At 34.4% G+C, this 16520-nt stretch overlaps 1 protein-coding gene across 2 annotated transcripts in view; it reads left to right on the plus strand.

Moving 5' to 3' along the window:
- The window catches only part of LOC115887573 (CCN family member 1), a 340204-nt gene that overhangs the window by 283359 nt on the left and 40325 nt on the right, over positions 1 to 16520 (plus strand). For both annotated transcript variants that reach the window (XM_030907032.1, XM_030907033.1), the window contains exons 4-6: positions 1399 to 1579; positions 13156 to 13247; positions 16103 to 16229. In XM_030907032.1, coding sequence (XP_030762892.1) covers positions 1399 to 1579; positions 13156 to 13247; positions 16103 to 16229 — 400 coding nt within the window. The remainder of the gene's footprint in view (positions 1 to 1398; positions 1580 to 13155; positions 13248 to 16102; positions 16230 to 16520) is intronic.

Genomic DNA, 16520 nt, shown 5'->3' on the forward strand with positions numbered 1-16520 from the left:
TATATCCAACTTCAGTACAAATAATACTTAATGGTAGCTCATATATTTTTACTTTATAAAATAGTAATACCTAAAAATCTGCGTATTTTAACGTAGTAAAAAGAGAGAAAAAAAGTAATTTTTTTATGTATTTATACAGGGTGAGTCTTAAATAAATGCAAATATTTTCAGGACTGGTAGATCTCGATAAAAGAATCATATTTTCTCTTTACTGTTTTTCAAATAAGCCAAAAATAATCGAGTTATTTTCCTATGAAATTATTCAAAAAAAAGGATTTTGAGAACCGCTGAATCTTTTCTGAGTTTTCTTTCTTCTAAATTTAATCTACTACCTCTGCTGCCATATTATCAAGAAATTATGTTTTTTTAACTAGAAACTAAAAAAAATTTTTTTTTTCAAAAAATTCCAAATTTCCATATTGTTTTTTGCGAAAAAAAACTTCATGATAGTATTTCTGGGGTCTAAATATAATATCTGCGCTTATTTAAGACTCTTCCTGTATATTTGTCAAATTTTAAAGAATAATAAAAAACAAATAAATTGCATTTATTTTCGTTTTTATATAAAATGTAATATTGAATTTATCAACTTATACCTAATCTCGTAATTCTAACGAATATCAATATGCTTTTTCAGTAACAACTGGCGAACACGCCTGATGCATATTGATAGGTTCAAATTCGCTAAACTTTATACGCTGCAACCGTTTTGAACTGATCAGATAATTAAAATGGCATATTTGAAGTGCGTTCACGTAATATTTGCGGAAAACGTGAAATTTATATTACTTTGGAACTAGGACGCATATTAATTTTAGAGCATAAGTTGTAATATTCAATTGACAATGTATCCGGGATAGGAGATAGGTTAATGAAGTCCTACTAAAATTAATTAACAAAATTAATTTGGAGGATACTATAAAAGTGATATTATATATAGAACATTTAAAAGGATTAATATCCATAAGTGTTCAGGGAATGCATATTTTAAGGATAAATCAAATAAACCATAATTTAAAAAAATGAGAAACGGTGAATCATATCCCTGTTAATTATGATAAACAATTTTCAGCTTATTTAACCAGTTCCAGTTATGGTGTAGCCTCTCTCACATATTATCTGTGTAGTTGGGCCCATTTTTGTCTACTGGATTAACTATTTTAGAACAACCCAAAATTTTTATGGAAAATGCATTTTTCTGAAAACGTTAAAAATTAAAAAAAAAATCCTCTTGTAAAGACAATCCGGGGACATACTGTAGAAAGATATAATGAAAAGAAACAAGCTAATAAAGCCTTGCTAAAAATCCGCTCTAACAAACCCAACACCGGTCACTTTACTTCACCCGATCATTAATATGACCCGACCAATTATTTTTATCTTGTTCTTTTGTTGCAGGGCGACAGCATATATCCCTGTCCTAATCCTTGCGGCTGTCCCTCCACCGGCCAGGACTGTACCGACTGCGGTCCCTGTCCCCGGCAGGCGGGCGAGCCCTGCGACGAGGACGACCAGTGCGACGTCCAGAGGGGATTAGTGTGCAAATACAGGCACGGCGATAACGAAGGCGTTTGTAGAGGTCAGTCGGTAAATAATTAGGAAGGAAAAAGTAAACAGGGACGGGAAGGGAGGTGTCCGTGTTTAATTAAAAGTTTTTTGTATTTTGTAAACATGGTGGATTTAGGAATTTATTTCCTTTGAATATAAAACACACACACACAATGTGGGCTAATGTTAAAAAGATTATATTTTGAAATAAGTTTAATAACATAAACTTGCACTTTTTTCGAAGTGGTAACCAATAGAAATAATAAATTAATATATTCCTTGGGCATTCATTATCTGATATTACTATTATTCATTGTCTCATATAATTAATTAATGTTGATACAAAATAGTTTTATACTAATTACAGTTTATTCAAAGGAATACAATACTATAGTATATACAGTAGAACTGTTTTTCATTCCTAAACACCAACGTTTTGTATTAACATTACATAATAAAGACAATTAGAAAAAAAAGGTATAAATTTTTTTTAAAACTACACACACCGGAAAAGTCTAGGGATATCACAATTTTATCCAGTCATCGTCAGTAATTTTATTATTTGCATTTCTGATATAATAAAATTAAAATAAACAAATAGTTTACAGGACGTATTGGAAATAAAAATGCGAAATTTACCGAATTTTTCAAATTTACCTTGATTTTTATTGAACTCATAAAAAAACACACATTTTTTTTTAATTCTAAACTGTGAATTAAAAAAAAATAAAACCAATTTTACTTAATAAAGGGTATGGCATCTTCTACTGTTCATTACAAATTACGGTTGTGGATCTCTTCTTGAGCTACAGCCTGCCACGCTGCATTCACGGTCCGAACCAGATCCCTACGAGTTTCACGAGGCATACCCATTCTCAAAATTCTTCTTTGGACCGCGTCCCATACATGCTCGATGGGGTTGAGGTCAGGAGATTGTGCCGGCTAGGGTAAGATGTTTAATTGATGAGCATTGATAAACTCACTTACCACCCTGCCTTTAAGAGGCCGTGCATTGTCATGCATGAGAATGATGTTCCTCCCAAAATCATTGGCATATGGTATACATGGATAGTACGACAGGCTCAAGAATTAAATCACGATATGTGATTCCTGTTAGAAACCATTCAAGAAAAACGAGATCGGTTTTTCGGCCTAACTGGACTCCTTCCCAGACCATAACTGTTCCACCTTGATAAGGGTGCACTTCCTGAATATGATCCAACCGAATAAGATTTCCCGGTTCTCTCCATACCCTAAGCCTTCTCGAATCCGGATGAATTCCAAAGCGTGACTCATCCGTGAAGAGAACATTGGCCCATTGTTCATTCGACCACTGAACATGATCTCGAGCCCCCAAATATCGTACCTCTCGATTTCCTCTCGTTAAGGATTGAGCTCTCCAGGGGCGTCTGCTTCTTAAATTGACCTAAGCTCTAAGTGTCAGAACTAACGGTTACATTATGTGTTTCCTGGAGAATTAAACTAAGCTCTGGTGCTGTAAGAGTCGGTCGGTGTCGAGCATTTAATTGTAAAAAATGATCTTGCTGAGGGGTAGTAATGCGATGTCACCCTGTGTGCCTTTCACCAACATCACCACTTTCACGGTAGCGTGCACTTAATCGCGATATTACACTTTGCGTTGTATTTAATGCTCTAGCTACGTCGATTTGGCGCATTCCAGCTTCGAGCATACCCATGGCCCTTAGCATTTCGTCTCTGTTAAGATGTCTACGCTCCATAATGTCGTTTAATACTAAACAGAGTTATTTGAATGAATTCTGGCCAGTTATCATAAAAACATAGCCAGTACAGGTTAAATTCGAACAATTGATGCTAGGTGCTTTTTATACATTGGACAAAAAATGCACAAACACTTCTGCAAATATCCCAAATTTAGAAATAACTAGTGTGACTACTTCACTTTAATCGAAGTAGAAAGAATCGGCCTACAAATATGTGGTTGTTTATTCAAAACATTTATTTTTAACTTTAATAAAATTATATCCCTAGATTTTTCCGGTGTGTGTATTTTGCATATAAATTTAATAGACTTATATCCCTATAGGTTAAAAGATAGTAATTGTAAAATCTCATCAAAAACATCATGACTAGAATAAAAATAAAAGGAATTTCATATTCTCGAAAATTATGAAAGATATATACAGGTTGTCCCAATTTGGAATCATATGGTATCTTCGTTATTAGTAAAGACGAGAAGATGCGGTTTGCAAAGTAGTTGTTAAACTAAAGATACTGTAACAAAATTTTCATAGGCCACTTCATTTCTGAGCTACAGGGTCTTTTCAAAAATGTTGTAATTTGGGACACCCCCCTTATCTCTGTTATTCTAAAAGGTATCGAGGAGGTAAAAAATGTTTCTTGTAGAACTTTTTATGTAGAATACAGTGGTATTATCTGTTTTTATATGATTGTTTTGAAGATATTATAATAACTAAAGTTATGTTTTCTCAAACATAATGTCCTATACATTTATAAATCATATGATCCGGGTTGCTATGAGCTTCTCAAATATATATTTATATCACTCTCTATTTATTTATTGTAATATTTAAAAAATATCTTCTTATTAGTAGGCTGTGATAGATAATTTATATAGATAGATTCAGAGTGGGAGATTCAGATTTTATATTTTTTCTCTTTTTTTATAAGATATTTATTATAACGGGGTGGCTTTGCAAATATATAAAAGCTTGCCTGATAGCATTTTCACATCAGTCTTTAACATTGTTGTAGTCGTAACGATATATTACGTTTTTCAAAAATTCATAAATACTGAAATTGAGAACAGACAAATCCGGGGATCAGGAAGACCATCGTATGGGTCCATTGGTTCCATTCATTGATTTGGGAAATGATTGGTGAAATGTGAAAATTGTGAAATGAGCGGGAGCCCCACCTTGCTGAAAGTATTTTTCACGTAAATTAGCTCAAGGAATATCCTTTAAAAGTTCCGGTACTATAACTTTCAAGATCTACAAATAGCAGTAGGATGTTAAGTTTTCTTAGTATATAAAAGATTAGCGTGTACCAGCGACTTCGTTTGCGTCGAATTAATCATTTGTAATGGTTGTGATAAAGCAAAGCAAGAATTTGCATTATCATACAAAATGGATAAAATTTTCTCACAATTATGTCAGCATGAGAATCGTGATTACTCAATGGTCATATTTTATGAAACACCCTGTATAAATTTATAAAAAATCTTAAAATATGTAAAACAACAAAATAGAATATACATGTTTAAGAGTTTTTCCGAAAAACTCACCGGTTTTTAAATAAAAAATATTTTAATATTTGAGGGATAATTTCACCCCCTTAGAATACGAGTTTCGAAAAATCCCTTCTTGTCGAACCTCTACACCTTAAAGTCAATCTGTTTGCCAAAAATCAGCTTTTTACGTCAAGCGCTTTAAGCAGGATCGTGATTAATCAATGACCGGATTTTTCGAAACACCCTGTATACATTTTTAACAAATCTTAAAATATATAAAAAAACAAAATATAATATACGTGTTTAAGCGTTTTTTCGGAAACTTGACCGTTTTTTAAATAAAAAATATTGTAATATTTGAGGGGTGGTTTCACCCTCTTGGAACTGGAATTTCGAAAAATCCCTTCTTATCGAACCTCTACACTCTAGAATCAACCTGTATGCCAAAATTGAGCTTCTTACGTTGAGTGGTTTGAGCAGGATCGTGATTAATCAGTATGTCAGTCACTTAAGGATTTTATATATTAGTATAGATTTATTAATGGCTCCCAAAATAAAACAAGAGACAGATAGCAGTGTACTTTTAATAATTCTTTTGTTTCTTATATTATCAATCAAGGCCTACCAACTAAAATGATCTTTTAATGAAAACTTTGAAATATTGCACGGTAAATAGTAAACATAAATATAAAGTGACATATATTTTCGAAAAGCTTATGGCAAGCCAGATCATATGATTTATAAATATATAGGGTAATCTTTTAAGAAAATATAAATTTAGTTCATATCTCCAAAAATATTAGGGAGATTCAGAAACACTTTTCACCTTCTCGATACCTTTCACCATAACAGAGATATTGGGGGTGTCCTATATTGAAAAAAAAAATCAAAAAAACCCTGTAGTTCGTAACCAAAAAAGGCTATGAAAGTTTTGTTTACGGCATCTTCCATTTGATAAAAAAAGTAGTACAGGTTTGTGCAAACCGCATCTTTCATCTTCACTAATAACAGAGATATCTACTAATAACTACTAGAAAAAATCATACTAGCCTATTTGGCGTATTCAACCCCATACAGCACATCAAATCACATTTACGATGTGTTTACATTATTAGATGTAGACACAGGGTGACACAATTCCCCCGATGTAAATATGCTACGTTTACACATTGTAGTTCAACACGTATGCACAAAGGTTAAACGTCCGCCTCACAATGTAGCCACAGTACAGCATTTACGTATACACAAAGTAAGGGATACACAGTGTGCCGTAGGATACACAGTGCTTGTGTATTACGTTTAAACTCTGTTTACACTTTGCAGTTGTGACTACCGCGTGTATACGTATGTATTTCGCTTCGTATATACATCTTGTACTAGATAAAACTACTTCTTATGAACGAATTTAGGAAATAATACAAGTTTTGATGCCTAACTTTTCGTTCTTTTTAAAAAATATTTACTCAATGACACCAATTATATTTTTTTAGAATGAAAATTAGGAAGGCAAAACTTTGTATTTTCCAAAAGTATCTCGATCTAAAAGTTCAAGAGAAGTAGCCTTAAAATTGTTCCATTTTTGTTTTGTATTAAATGTACCATTTTTCTTCCATAAAATGGATTAAGTGGTTAAAAAATAAAATTCTTATATTTCTTTATATCATGGAACGCAATAGCGCAAATAACACAGTAATAATTACACAGGCCGACAAAAAAAAAATTTTCGATGTAACACAAAGCTCAATAGGATATTGTGGTAGAATGAACCTATCTAATCACGAAAGTGGCAAAAAAAAGTCGTAACACGTAAGGTTTTTTTGTTACATTAATAAAACATCATTCAATATTACAATATTCAATATATTAAGATAGCTATTCAAAACATGATTTAAGAACTTCTTAAGCCTATATACCGATTATATTTTATAGTTTACACTCCTCAAACATTACTTATACCTAAAAAGTACAAAAACAATCGAAACGAGATCAAAACATAAACAAAAACTTTTACTTTTTCCCTTTTATGAGGGACCGCGTCTTCTCTTCAAAAACCAACAGTAATCACCCATCATGGCTGGATCCCATCGTCCTTGATAACGAATTTCCATTGTCCTTATGTCTTGATGGATCTCTCACCTTGCTCATCACTGACAGCACCCATATTTTCAGGGAAAAAATGACAAATGAGAATGGAGAAAGTGAATTTTTAAAGACATTCGGGCACCAAGCGATTTATAAGCATCTAAAAGCTCATTAACCAATTGTTCGTAGTTCGCATCCTTATTGTTTCCCAAAAATCCCCTCACTACACTAACAAATGAGGTCCATGCTCTGAGTTCCTGCCTGGTAAGCGTGTCTGTGAAATTTGTGTCGTCCAACAATTTCCTGATTTGTGGTCCAATAAAAATACCCTCTTTCAATTTGGCATCACTCAACTGGGGAAAGACTTGCCTTAGGTATTTAAAATCCATCACCTTCTTTATTCATAGCTTTCACGAAGTTTTTCATGAGGCCAAGTTTGATATGAAGAGGAGGCAGGAGGACGTCTTTGGGGTCTACAAGAGGGATATACTTGACATTTTGGGAACCCGGTTGAAATTCACTTCTTTGTGGCCAAATTTTCTGTACATAATGATGATTTACTGCACGACTGTCCCACAAACAAAGAAAACAGCAATATTTTGTAAATCCTCCCTGAAGTCCCACTAAAATTCCTATAACTTTCAAGTCCCCACATATCTGCCATTTATACCTGTTGTAGTTGATTCTATCTAAAAGCATGCGCATATTTTCATAAGTTTCCCTCATTGTCACTGAATGGGCAACTGGTATAGAGGGTTTTAAATTTCCGTTATGCAATAACACAGCTTTTAGGCTATATTTCGACGAATCTATGAATAAGCGCCACTCACAGGGAGAATGTTCTATAGAAAGTTCCTGCATTAAACATCGATATCAGTACATGCACACAACGAATCCTCCATACTGTAGAATGCAGAGAACGGAGCATTTCTTTTTCTAAAAGTGGTGATTTTTGTTTCATTGGCTAACAGATTCCATTCCTTAAGCCGGGATCCAAGAAGTTCTGACTGCTGCTTTGATAACCCCAAGTCACGCACTAAGTCATTCAACTCGCTTTGAACAATCAAATGTGGCTTGTCGGAACCGCCCCCTCTGGGGTAAAGGTAGGATCAGTACACTGGTCTCCAGAGCTGTTTGATTCAATATCTTCCTTATCTTCCAAAACAATACCTTGCCAGTCTAAGGGCGCGATCGGCACTGGGAGATCTGCACCATGAAGAACAGGTCGTATGGCAGACGGCAAATTGGGATACTCGATCTTGTGCTTTTGTTTTTGGAAAAACCTTCAGTTTTCGTCAGGCAAAAATAGCAATCGTCAAAATGGTTAGTTGGTTCTCGCCATACCATTGGAACCGCAAATGGCATTTTTTTCCTCTTCCCTTTCATCCACTGCACAAGCGACACGCTACAAGTAACGCAGCACACATGAGGAGCCCACTGCTTGTCTTGATCTCCAACCAAAACTCCAAAATACTTGAAGTAGGCTTTCTTTACATTTTCAGAAAATGGTCTGGCTTGTGATTGCACCATAAATTCTCCACAAATGTAACAAAATCGATCAGGAGACACTTTACAACTGCGGCGCGTTTGACTTGACATTTTCGTACTATTTATCTACACGCATAGAACAACTCACGTCGAAAATCAACTGAAAACTGAACTCTCTTATGTTTTTCACAATATATTATGGTGCACAAAATGCGTCCCTTTCAATCATCCCATCATAAAATTTACCTGTATGTAAACGAATCTACCTAGACTTCATACCTGACATCTATAAAATTGACTACCTGCAAAAAAGAGGCGTAATTAGGCAACTGAAAAGTGGTACGTGTAGGAGCTTCAGGAGTATTTTTTCTGTTATTAGAAGCATATTTTTATGAAGAAATTCTGCAACTGACTCGTGTTACAAAAATCATGTCGGCCTGTGTTATTATTTACACTGCAGAAACCAGAAGTAAGAAAACACTGTAAAAGAACAGAATTTGTATCAAAATGTATTAAAAATATAACTACCTAGTATAACAACATACTAAAATGGTAAACACTGGTATATTGCCACGATTTGGTGGACCTCGTTTAGTCATTTTTTCAGGTTTTTTCTCCTCTTTTCCCTACAAGCAGTTGGTTTATTAGCATACCCATTCATCGAGCACTCTGTTGGACTTTATTGTATTTTTATTCCAGATTAACAATCTCACCCTTAAATTTTATATGAAACTGATTATTGAATATTAAACATATCTGTGTATATTGATTCATCAATAATTTACCGAATATCAGTGTAAGAAGTTCTTTGAAGTGTTTAAATCTTTCTTTCTCTGGTCCATTTAGATTTTTATTATTTCCAAATTAAAAAAAAATTATATTGCAGAGCTAACTCAGCTAACCTCTTTATCATTATACGAGAATATTTAGAGTTTTCATTCATTGGAGTCAAAATTTGATAAATTGGGTATCGATCAAGGGAAGAGTCGCTGCTATAATATTAATAATACTCTTAGGAAGGTGTAACAAGGTAATTAAAAACTTGTACTTACCTTAAAATCTCTTTTAAACTACACACAAACAGAACATTTATATAGAGCTTCCGAATGATAAAACAATAATGGCTGCTAACACATACCACTCCTAGAAAGGAGAAAGGAGAGAGGACACATAAGATACACTTGGTCGGTGTATCTACGCTGAGGCTATCCGCGCATGCGCACACCTTCATTTCATGCTAGAATGTAGACACAACAGTACACTATTACAAAGTGTCTATATAGATATTTATATTATGTGTATACGTCACTTTTTTACAAGGTGTGTACTATAGGCACAACTATGATACGAAATATCACACATACATATGACTTATACATTGTATGTCTCATATACCGACGTCAGATTTCATCATTTTAATAATTATTTGTTACGTTACAAAAAATTCTTTAGAATTTTGAGTGCATACGGTATACAACTAGTAAACACTGTGTCACACAATTCTATCAATATAAACCTGCGTGTATCTCATATGTATATGTTAGAACTAGATGAACACTTAGGTTCACTTTAATATATGTTGTTTCTCATGTGTCTTCCTTGTAGAAACGTAATTTCATTTGGACGTGCTATATGGGACAGCTCTGTATGAGTAGTCTACTAATTATCTATTAATTATAAAATTAAGTGGAATCCAAAAGAATGCATTTTCTCGATAGGTATTCTTTATGAGAATTTTGAAATAATCTTAAATCTGCTTACAATATTTAAAAGAACTAATATGTATAGAATTTTATGAAATGAGATATTTAAAGAGAAAATCAAATAAATAGTAAAACAGAAAAATAAGAAAAAGTGAATCATGGCCCTGTGAATTGTGAGAAATACAAACGTTTTTGTATCATTTATTATTTTCATGATTGTTTAATTCTGTACTTCGAAAAGAATACAATTTGTGTTTTTAAGTTGTCTGCATTATAAACATATCAATAATACTAGTTTATATAAATAATAATTTTTTTAATAAAATATTCGGCATATTTTGTCATGTTATATCGATAGAGCGAGGTGTGCCCGACATCCCCTAGCACGTTTCTGAATCAGCCTTGAATTAATAATTCCTCAAATGAGGCGTATTTTTAGCTTTTAACCCGCACAAAGCGCCACACTAAATATAATATGCGAAAATTTCCGTGTCGGCGAGGCCTGCAATGGGCATTCCGTGTTTTCCCATATTAAAATTTCATATAAATTAGCATGACATATTAGCGCTCCCATTTCGCTGACTAATTTCACATTAGCGCTACTTCGGCGAGTGTTCGGACGTTATTCCGAACTGAAATTTCAAAATTTTAATGGTTTTATTTTGGCAGAGTAGGTACTTTACTTGTAGTCCGGTGTTTTATTCTGTAATTTGATTTATCCGGTTTTGAATGGTTGAATTATTTACTTTTTAAATTTTATTTAACAAACAGGATGATTTTTAAGTACTACTAACTACTAACTACGAAACGGAAAAATTAAAAATAGTATGTTGTTTTATTATGAGTAAAAATGATACTTCCTGTAGCGAGGTTGCATCTTTGAGGTTACAGATGAAGCACAAAAAGCAGGGACGTACTGTCCATGGAAGCGAGGGAAGCACAGCTGCACTATACAGACCGGACCACCGTAGTAGTAACATAGGCAGAACCGGACGAATTAGCGTATACCCGTCCGCCGGGCAAAAAGCAGGCGAAAAAATGCGATAAAATAAAAAATAAGCAGATATGTGATAAGAATGTTTCAGAATTAGTATTTATTCGTGTTTTAATAACCAAAACGAATACATAGATTCTCGCGACAGTTCTCGTGTAAAATTTATTTTTTAAGTAAAATAATGGATGTTTACGAAGTTCGTGAGAAAATTCAAATTCTAAAATGGTATTTCCAAAATAGGTCTTATCGGAATATACAAACAATTTTTCCACAAACTTTTGTAAACAGGCCAATTCCATCCTTACCTACTTTATCAAGAGTTATTAATAATTTTGAAACACATGGGTGCGTGTTCCCACAAAAACACAAAAAGCCTGATGTGTTGATTAATGAAGAACAGGAGTTAAAGCAAGTGTTCATTTGTGCTACCGCAGATCAAAATCCCACGTTTTTAAGTAATCAAATTGCTGAGGTGGTTGTCCTGCCCACAATGCCCGTATTGTTCAAGAATATTTGAACAATACTTTTCCCAACCGTTTAATTAGTGGACATGAAACTGTTTTGTGGCCCGCTAGATCACCAGATTTTTCTCCCAATGACTTATTTTTGTGGGGTTATATAAAATCCAAAGTGTATGGTCATAATAGGGCTAATAATCTGGATGAGCTTCAAGTAAAAATACGAAAGGCTTTCCAAACTATTAGCCCTAATATGTTAGCCAATGTCAGACGGGGATTTTACGACCGCCTAGGCTCTGTCTAGCACAAGTAGATGGTCTTTTTGAACACTTGTTATAACTTTTTCTTATTTAGAGTAATATTTTAGCTTTTTTTGGGGTTTAGAGAATAGTTTTCGCTGCTAAACACACTCAAATAATAAATATTTAAGTATTTTCATTTTAAATATTACCTTAAGTGAAGGTAAACACTTAAAATGAAAATAATAAATACCCGGCACTCCTCGAGTCGTATTCCTAGTCTGTCACGACCGACCCGTCCAAGCACAACTGCAACTGCGTACTGCCTGACCAGCCGACTAGCCGGCAGTGAATCTCGAGTACGAGCGCAAAACGGGTAAACGTAAATTCGTCCGGTAACTTGCTACGTTACTAGTAGCCTGGTCTTGTAGTGACAAAAAGAAAGTTTTCGTACGCAGTAGCCTCGTTTCGGTGTTATTGACCCTGCCCTCTGTAACTACGAAGTAGCAAGAGATACCAAGGAAAATCGGTCACGTGAAAGCGCTCGTTCGGCCGCCTTCCGCTTGTTATTTATACCGTGAAAATAACTTCAAAACTCTTCTTTTTATGTTTAAAAGACTAGGGGCGTGGCCCAACATTGGTGGAGGCGTAGAGAAGAATAGAAAAATAATACGCGTCAATCCGCAATACGCCTTGCCTGTATGTGGAGCCGATTCGATTTCCTTCAATGCGTTTAAACGCTTTGCAGTCCTCTCCGTTCTACGCTCCGCTTAACAAAAGAGCTTTAAAGAACTTTTTAGTGTTTTGATAACTTTTGGTAGTAACCTAATAGTAATAAGTAAATTACTCAGTGAATTATCATGATCTCGAATGTCTGTAGGAATGTAATAAAAGGTATTACTTTCTACATTAGTTATACTCGTGTGATGCAGATGCACGTTAGTCTCTGGAAATTTTGCACAGGTTTTGCCTTGCTGCTCTAGTTTTGTGTACGAAGCAACTGTTCCATAAGTAATCATGATGGGGGTGATACCTCATCATAAAATATGATTTTTTTATAGACATGGAACCGGAAATGCATAGTTTTAAAGATACAAGATATTAAAACTTTAGAGAATTTTTTTTTTGTAACGTCATTTTAAATGCCATATTTTTCTTCATTTTTACATACTACCAATTTTCCGTTCTTCATACCAAACCATTATAACGTTATTATTTTTAAAATATAATTTCTTTGTAGTTTTTCGAGGCACATGAAAGACGCCTACCTTTATTTTTCCTTTTTTAATTGTATATTGTGTCGTCATAATTAAACATAAAAGGCTGCAATGACAGAAAAACGACTTTGTAGTTTTAAGCCCGGTCTCTCTTATGTACCCATCCTGACAAAAGACGTGGTTTCTTGTTACAGAATCTTCTGGAGTGCCTTGCGTTGTCTATAATAAGACATATGATCACGGAGAAACATTTAATTTGGATTGTAGGACTCAATGTGCATGTCAGGTGAGTAAAATGTTTTTTAGTATACTACGGTAATATACTTATATATATATATATATATATATATATATATATATATATATATATATATATATATATATACGAATATGGTAACCTTCGATATAAAGAGCTGAAACAATGAAGTCAGGTATTGTAGACCATGTGCGGTCGAAGTAGTACTCAACTTGAACAAATAGATAATATAATAAATACTGGAATTGTCGCTGGTATGATTTTTATTTTTTCTAGACTTTAGTTTAGTTTAAATCGGCTACTACATTACTTGCGAAATAAGCCGAAGTAGGTCAAAGTCAAATAGTGAAGAGGGTTATTAAAATATAAAACGTCCTTTTTTCTCAGAAAACATTCGAAATTCGGTTGCATTACAATTCAGCTGAAAGATATTAATATCTTGACGTAACCTATCGTTTTTATGAGTATGGTTTATTCTTTTAATATCTACCGTTAGAAACTGTATATTTTTGCGGTTTACGCTAAGTCGGTCAGCGCCCTCCAACTACCACGCTAAAATCTTTGAGGGCAAAATTTATACTGCAAATTGTTAAGGAAGAAGAACTCTCTTAAAGTGGATCTAGTTTGTTTAATTCTGTTAATCCAAACCAGAGTAAACTCTATTTTAATATAAGTAAATTTAATCTTTCCCTGCCACTTTGTTTTATAAGATAGAGCAAAAAAGATGCGCTCCCTTGCGGGTCATTTTTCGAACTTAAAAGTAATTTTCAGTGATTCCCTTTGGAGGATTTACTTATTAAAATTTTTTTTTCAAAAAATATTAGTCACTTGATCACACAATCTTTAAGGTATTGACATAAAACGTTTCCTGACATACACACACCGGAAAAGTCTAGGGATATTACAATTTTATCCAGCCATCATCAGTAAGTTTATTATTTGCATTTCTGATATAATAAAATTAAAATTAACAAATAGTTTACAGGACGTATTGGAAATACAAATGCGGAATTTACCGAATTTTTCAAATTTGCCTTGATTTTTATTGAACTCAAAAAAATATACACATTTTTTTTTATTCTAAACTGTGAATTAAAAAAAGATAAAACCATTTTTACTTAATAAAGGGTATAGTCTCCTCTACTGTTCATTACAGCCCTACATCGTCTCTCCATGCTCCTGATCAGGTTGTCGATCTCTTCTTGAGGTACAGCCTGCCACGCTGTATTCACGGCCCGAACCAGATCCCTACGAGTTTCACGAGGCATACCCATTCTCAAAATTCTTCTTTGGACCGCGTCCCATACGTGCTCGATGGGGTTGAGGTCAGGAGATTGTGCCGGCCAGGGTAAGATGTTTAATTGATGAGCATTGATAAACTCACTTACCACCGTGGCTGTATGAGGCCGTGCATTGTCATGCATGAGAATGAAGTTTCTCCCAAAATCATTGGCATATGGTAACACGACAGGCTCAAGAATTAAATCACGATATGTGATTCCTGTTAGAAACCTTTCAAGAAAAACGAGATCGGTTTTTCGGCCTAACTGGACTCCTCCCCAGGCCATAACTGTTCCACTTTGATAAGGGTGCACTTCCAGAACATGATCCAACCGAATGAAATTTCCCGGTTCTCTCCATACCCTAAGCCTTCTCGAATCCGGATGAATTCCAAAGCGTGACTCATCTGTGAAGAGAACATTGGCCCATTGTTCATTCGACCACTGAACATGATCTTGAGCCCACAAATATTTTACCTCTCGATTTCCTCTCGTTAAGGGTTGAGCTCTCCAGGGGCGTCTGCTTCTTAAGTTGACCTCTCTTAATCTATTGCGAACAGTGTCAGGACTAACGGTTACATTATGTGTTTCTTGGAGAACTAAACTAAGCTCTGGTGCTGTAAGAGTCGGTCGGCGTCGAGCATTTAATTGTAAAAAATGATCTTGCTGAGGGGTAGTAATGCGATGTCGCCCTGTGTGCCTTTCAGCAACATCACCACTTTCACGGTGACGTTTTGTGACGGTTTTGTTTATTCAAAACATTTATTTTTAACTTTAATAAAATGATATCTCTAGATTTTTTCGGTGTGTATATGTTCATCAGTGATCTTATTATATAAAGTAAAAAACTCGCATACAAACCCTACAAACTCAATCCAACAACCGAAATATGTAATATTACACAAAATGTTATAATATATGTATGTGGCTAAAAGTTTTGCAAGTGGCGCGCTGCATCTGGGGAGATCCGGCAGCGCGGGCGTTTTAAAAGTCAAATTTTACGCAAAAAGTTTTGTCGTATTGTGTCTGTGAAATATTTCCTTTGTTGTGTCGGAGGGCGACCGCCTCGTCTACATTCCGATACTGGCGCCATTTGAATAAAAAACTCGTTATTTACAGCGACAGTTTTTCAATTCGGACTAAATCGTCTCAGATACGAATGCAAATTCGAAAACATTATGTAACAATCATGTCGAGTGGTGGTGTTTCTCGCGTTTGCTTTTTTGTTACTATTTAGACTCACATAATTTGCAAAATCTGGTTTATGCAATCGCAAATACAGGGTGGTCCAAACAGTATTTCGGAAACTTCGGCAGATATTTTGCCGAGATTATTGCCGATAAAAATAAGTAAAAAAGTTTGTAAGTTTCATTTTTATTTCTATTTTTTTCAAATAATTACTGAACTAACGTCGATATTGATTGGATGAAAATTGGTGTCTGAAATTTTTTTGACATTTGGGTTTGTCAAGAAATACAATATTTATATACTCAATAATAGTTATTAATACGAATACCAGTGTCATCAGCCATGTAACATACACTTTCAGATATATTCAGTAGTTTTTTTCTAATTCTAATTGGAAATATTTTACCCTACTTTCAGAACGGGACATACGGATGCTCGAGTCTATGCCCCCAGGAACATATATCTCCGCGGGAGTGTCAGCATCCCCGATTGGTAGATGTAGCCGGACAGTGCTGCAGAGAATGGATGTGCGATAGCAGAACAGGTAGTGCTTACTTTTTATTTCCGTTTCTTCGTATTGACTAGGAGCAATAAATTAAAAGTTTTTTACCTGCTTTTTTCCTCAAGTCAAAAGAAAATTTTCTCTGTGTGTTTCATTCTGTGGATATGTGACAAAACTTTCAAGATTTTGTCCGTTATCATGGTAGTGTGGCCTTTATATAATTTTTATAATTAAAATAATGTCTTGAGCGGTAGGCAGAACTTGGATTAATGAGAGCACCGTTTTTTCCGAGCGTAAATATAGTTTATCGTTTATATATAAAAAAAACTAAAT

This window comes from Sitophilus oryzae, unplaced genomic scaffold (assembly GCF_002938485.1).
Source record: "Sitophilus oryzae breed Bouriz unplaced genomic scaffold, Soryzae_2.0 scaffold_578_pilon_pilon, whole genome shotgun sequence".
Taxonomy (NCBI): Eukaryota; Metazoa; Arthropoda; class Insecta; order Coleoptera; family Curculionidae; genus Sitophilus; species Sitophilus oryzae.